Raw genomic sequence first — 6,000 nt, forward strand, 5'->3', positions numbered from 1 at the left:
TTGTTTAACAGGCATAGTAACCTCCCTTGGAACTCAGGCAGCTCTTGGTTCTGCAGCACTTCCTCTTGGTAGTGTCTCAAAAGTCTCCTGGTTCTCACTGAAAGCATTTCATAAGACCAGCACTTTCCTGTTTGCTCCAATTATCTGCTTTTAATTAGCTATGTAGAATCAAAGAGCATTAGAGCTGGAAGGCCTCTAGGAATCATCTATAAAGTAATCCCTCAATTTACATGTAAGCAAATAGGCCTATAGAGATTGGATAGTTGTGCAAAGATATGTGGCTACTAAGTTACAGAGGCCGCCTCTCCTACCAAGTCATGTCATCTTTCAAAATTCCTGAAGGAAAGTCTAAGACACGCCTCAGAATTCTGGGGATCTCTCCCATTTCAGTTTTGTTCCCATGGTCTGTACACTGAAAGTAACAATTTCTTCCACCTGCCTGAATTCTAGAACTCTCTGACGAAAAATAATAAGACCATGTATGTCTCAATATTATTCATGCCTCCAAAAGAAAAATAATATTTTTCCTTCCTCCCCCCACCCCCAACAGGAAATTCTCAGGAGCAAAGGCCAGAGAATTCAAACAGTCTTAAGGTAAATATTCTTCAATAAACTGTAATTGCAGGATGTCTTGGTGGCTCAGCGGTTTAGCGCTGCCTTCAGTTCTGGCTGTGATCCTGGAGACCCGGGATCGAGTCCCACATCAGGTTCCCTGCATGGAGCCTGCTTCTGTGTCTCTGCCTGTTTCTCTCTCCCCCTCTCTCTGTGTCTCTCATGAATAAATACATAAATAAATCTTTAAAAAAATAAAAATAAAATAAAATAAAATAAAATAAAATAAAATAAAATAAAATAAAATAAAATAAAATAATTGGCATACAGGAGGTCCAGCTGACTATGAGCCCAGTTTTCTTTTTTTTTTTTTTTGAGCCCAGTTTTCAAGGTCAAATCAGGGCTTAGGTGGTAGACGTGAGGAACGTCAGAGACGCATCCCTATTCCCAATTTCCTCCTGCTCAGATCTCTCCCTCTGGTTGAGGCCTGTCCATGGGACTGGAGAAATCCCCTAATTAAAATTCTCACCTTACAGTTAAATTATTCCTTGCTTAAGTGCACAGAATAAGCCACTGTTCTTCCCTAGCCCCTAAATCCAATTCCATTCCTAACCTCTGCAGCCTCTGAAGAAAGCCCTACAGGGAGTCACTTGTGCAGGGCAGGGAGGCCCAAGTGAGAACTGGTGGAGGCAGGGAGGGAGTAGAAGCTTCAAAAATAGAGGAGACTGGCTTGTAGCACATGAGTGCAGATCCCACCTATTTTTCTGTATTCCTAAGGACTATTAAAAGGCAGCTTTCCAAAGGGCCCAGCTACTCTCCCCCATAAACTCAGATTTCCTCTTCCTTAATCCCTTTTGGAAGTTTCCAGTAAGGGCCGAAGCTATAGATCCTCTTCTGCTTTTATCACTTTGTTTGTTGGCTCAATTGAATCCCACTTTTAATTGAGTTTCCCCAACACCGTGTACCACATAATCTGTCAATTATCCAATCCCGTCTCATCACAGTAGTTTTCAGAACAAAATCTTACAAATCCTTATCTCATGCCAACCCCTGACGATGATGGGCTAGTTCCTCATTCAACCTAATCTTCATTTATGAATGTAAACATCTATTTCACAACCTCAGGCTTAACTTAGGCCATATTTTCCAAGTAAACTCACATGGAGACATGTGACAGGGAGACAGAGAATTTCTAGACTGATGACCTGATTACAGACTATTCCTTGTGCTAAGCTGAATCTCTGGCAAACCTGGACCCTTTTGTCTCCCTGCCCTTCTCCTCACTTGCACCTTTTCCATGGTGAAACTAAGGTTGAAATTGGTGTTTCCAATTCAGTTCAATGTAAAGTGAAGTAAGCACATTCCACCCTGTCTCTCTCTCTCTCTCTCTCTCCCTTTTAAAGATTTTATTTATTCATGAGAGAAACAGAAAGAGGTGGAGACACAGGCAGAGGGAGAAGCAGGCTCCCTGCGGGGAGCCTGATGAGGGACTTGATCCCAGGACCCTGGGACCTGAGCCAAGACGCTCAACCACTGAGCCCCCTGGGTGCCCACCCCCTCTGTTTCTCCCTTTTTGGCTAAAAATTTTGGAAAACTACGAGGCTGCTTAAAAATAAATAATAGCAGGGGTTTGAGGAGAGAAATAAAAACTCAAAGAATCACCATGAGTTTCCTGCTGCTCCCCCTGCCATGTCCTGGTTTAGACTCAGAGCACTTCAAATCCTGGAATTATATAGAAAGAACAGGCAGAAAAAACCTTCGGGAGAAACCATTGCCCTCTCACCAGAATTAGGAAGAAGTTTTTGTGGAGTGGGAATTAGAGGAAGCTCACATTCCACACGCACCCCCACTTGGCTCTGCCTCCAGGCAAGTTTCAGACATGAAGCTACTCAGCAATGGCAGCAGAGGCTGCTGAGGTGCTTGAAACTCAGAGAAAACACGTCCCTCTGACCAGAAGAATTAGGAAAAGGTCTCCAGTAACCTGAAGAATATTAGAAGGAAACTTTTTTTTTCCTGCTACTTTTTTTTTCTCTGCTCCCTTTTGTCGTTTCACTCTAAACATGATGCAGTTATGAGCCGTGGGAGATGGCACAGAGGGAGGGCAGCCACGGCATTCTAGCCAAAGAGCCAGAAAAGGAGACTTCTGAGAGATAGAGATACTGAAGAGGAAAAAAAAAAAAAGTCAGAGGGGAATCATCAAAACAGGATCCCCTACAAATCTGTCTGAAAAGTCTCTCCTGAGCTGTGAATGTATGGAACTGATCTGAAGTTATATATATAAAAAAAAAAAAGGCTTTGAGATCTTAAACTATAGCTTTAATAGTGGTGCACACAGAGATACAAAAAAAGTATTGCCAAGACTTTAGAAATTGAATTTACATAGGAAACACAGCCGTAGAAGGCAGGGTAGGATGTGTGGTCTGAATCTAAGTGCATTACCTACTTGAGCAAACAAACAATCAACCATCTCCAGAGGAAAGAAACACCAAGTGTTAGAGATAGTGGAAAAAAAAGAAAGTCTGAGGATTATAAAAAAAAAAAAAAAGGATCCCCTACTAATCAATGCAGCCAAGGTTTTGGGAGGTGATTCTAACAGTGTTCCATAAAGAAATGGCAAATACTCTTAAATCTAATGTAAAGACAGATGTTTGCCGCAGAACGTATGTGTATTTACTCATTTCAGACACTTGGTCGCATCTGCCTTCTGCTTTTAGATTAGAGATTCTCTAGTCAGTCTCACACATGTGGGCATTTTTTAAAAAAGATATCAATATCTGCCTCACCCTCAGAGATTTAAATTCTATTAGAGGTGTGGGACCCAGGGATTCATATTTTTTTTTCAAAAATGTCCACAGATAATTATTGTGCAGCCAATACTGAGAATCCGTGCTTTACAGCCTCAGTTTTATTCCTTAGGTATCCTGCTTTGAAATATATTAATTTATAAATTGCCTGAAGTCCTCTTGGAGAAACTATGATAAAACTCCTCTTAATATCTGGTGGTCTTTACATAATCTATGCATATTTTATGTTCCATATATTTAGGCCTTCTTTTATTTCTCTTCGTTGATTTCCTTATTTAATAGCTAGTATCATAAAATATATACGATGAAGTCCAGCAACCTATCCCAGTCTATTTTATGCCTTCCAGAGAAGACTACTGCTTCTGCACTCAAAGAGGTGATAACAGGCTAGAGAATAAAGCTAGTTTCTGAGCCATGTTCCCTACCTTACTAGGTCGGGCCACAGAACCACTTTATTGCTCCAGACCCCAAAACGCTTAAGATTTCCATAACAGGAGATTGCAGTTACATAGTGCACAGCCATTTTCCTTCTCCACTTACCATTATCTCCAGTATTAGAAAATAATGTATATCATTTGTTACTTATTTCAATTTACCCAAAAGATGGAGGGGGCAGACAGAGCTGGCATTTTTTGTGAGGTAAGATGCCTGGGCATCATTTAATGGTGGCTGAGGCCCACATTAATGACAAGGGTAAATCCTAGGTGCCATAATTGGCAAAAATTATGAGCTGAAGTCTCTGAGAATAGTTCTGAGATTTCAGAGAACAGAAAACTATTCATGTAAGGTTCTACATAAACATACATGGCTGTACTACATCTTTGGAGGGATTTCTAAGTATCTTTAGTGTGTTGTGTCCAATAAAACATTAAGTATGTACTTTGCTTTGTCTTGGCAGTTTATCACCATCTTTGAAGGAAACAAGAATATTCATGGCAGTGGGTATTCCTCAAAAGAAGTCATTTCAGGTACAAAATACATTCCTTTAACATTCCTCTTGGAATAACTGGCTCCTGTCTTGCAAAATTGACATCTATTATCCATATGAGATTGAAATAATATTATGTACATGTATGTTTGTATAGTAAATTGCAGCTTATTATGAAGTTCTTTTACTTTAACCCCAAACCACAGTAATAAGTAATAGAACTAACATTTATTAGGTACCAGATTTATCTCCATTTTATTGAAGAGGAAAGTGAAAGTCATTGAAGAGAAAAGTGAGAGTAGGTTACTCAAGGTCACCGCATAGCTAAGCTGCAGAGCTGAGGTTCAACACAGATCTGCTCAACTTCAAAGCTTAAGCTCATTCAGTATGACCATGATTCATTCATTCAAATGCTCACGGGAGCCAGACAAGTAATATAAACAAGAGAGGAGGTAGGTTGAGTAGGGGTCTCTGGTGCACTGGAGATGGCATGCCCCCTCTATAGGAGGGAGCTGGACTCAGGTCCAAGTCACTGACAAACTGGGTTGTTGCTAGATCTCCAGTTCAAGTCTTGACATTTTTCAAAACAAGCTGGAGATGAAAGTTTTATGTGAAAATTCCCGACTTTTAAATTTTATCAAATAATTCAAAGCTTTTGTGAAATATTTTTGTGGACCAAACAAAACTTGTCTACATCCCTTACACCATACTAATCTCCCTCTGTCAATCATAAAGCCCTAATTTACAAAAGAGAATATGGAGGTAACAATTGCTTGAGTTTACAAGGTCAACAAATGGAGAGCTCTCAGAGCTCAAAAACAGATCTTCTGACTTTGATCCTCCATTCTTGCTTTCCTCCATAAGGTGGTTCCATATTGTAGCCGCTGCATTGCAGAATGAGCCCCATATTGGGTAATGGCCAAAGTTAGTCTATAGCTTTGCTATGAAAAGAACTATCAACAGACAAACACAGGGGTTCACTAATCTCTCTAGGGATGAGTTTCACGTATGTCATTAACCTACGATACTAGCCACCCACAGGTCTTGAACAAGATAAAGGGAATCTAATAATAGATGCATATTTGAGAAAGTGTCCTCAGGAGATATCGTTCTTCCTACCTCCCTCACAAGAGTGTTAGAAGGATCAAATCAAGAGTCTATGTGTTTTTAAATCCCGTAAAGTATTTTAAAATGTCTCTTTCTGAATTCTATCTGAATCATCAATGCTGTAGTATAACTTCTCTCAGTTAGAATGTCTAATAAATAGCCATATTATTTTTCTGCTTTGTCCACAGAAACTGCCAAGCCTAGTATTTCCAAACAAGGATCTAAAATGCTGGCGAAGGTATCTTCAGCTCTGTCAAAGGTGTTTTCTCGAACCAACACCAATATTTCCAAACCTTCCTCATCATCTCACCAGGATGATCATGAAGGCTTTTATACCTGATGCTTACTTTCCTTAGAAAATAAAGTGGTTTTTACAGCAGAACATAATGTCCTATGAGGTGATGTTTATAATACTAAGCAAAGTTTTAAGAGCAAAGAAAAGTGCAATAGTGATCTGGGTAAGAGAAAGTTTTGATGAATGCTTTTGATAAGCATCTTGGTATGAGAAGAGGCAGGGCATTAGTATTACCTGTGTACCATAAGGATAGAGACAAGAAAAAAAAAATGAACCCAGTAGCCAGTCAGCACTAAGCAACCACCAAAAAATGA

General features: G+C 39.9%; 1 protein-coding gene across 1 annotated transcript in view; it reads left to right on the forward strand.

Moving 5' to 3' along the window:
- The window catches only part of FSIP2 (fibrous sheath interacting protein 2), a 75,746-nt gene extending 70,015 nt beyond the window's left edge, over positions 1-5,731 (forward strand). Inside the window, exons 22-24 of the mRNA XM_041722477.1 lie at positions 551-594; positions 4,255-4,324; positions 5,580-5,731. Of these exons, the coding sequence (XP_041578411.1) occupies positions 551-594; positions 4,255-4,324; positions 5,580-5,731 (266 nt within the window). The remainder of the gene's footprint in view (positions 1-550; positions 595-4,254; positions 4,325-5,579) is intronic.
- Positions 5,732-6,000: the final 269 nt, after the last annotated feature.

This window comes from Vulpes lagopus, chromosome 11 (assembly GCF_018345385.1).
Source record: "Vulpes lagopus strain Blue_001 chromosome 11, ASM1834538v1, whole genome shotgun sequence".
NCBI lineage: Eukaryota > Metazoa > Chordata > Mammalia > Carnivora > Canidae > Vulpes > Vulpes lagopus.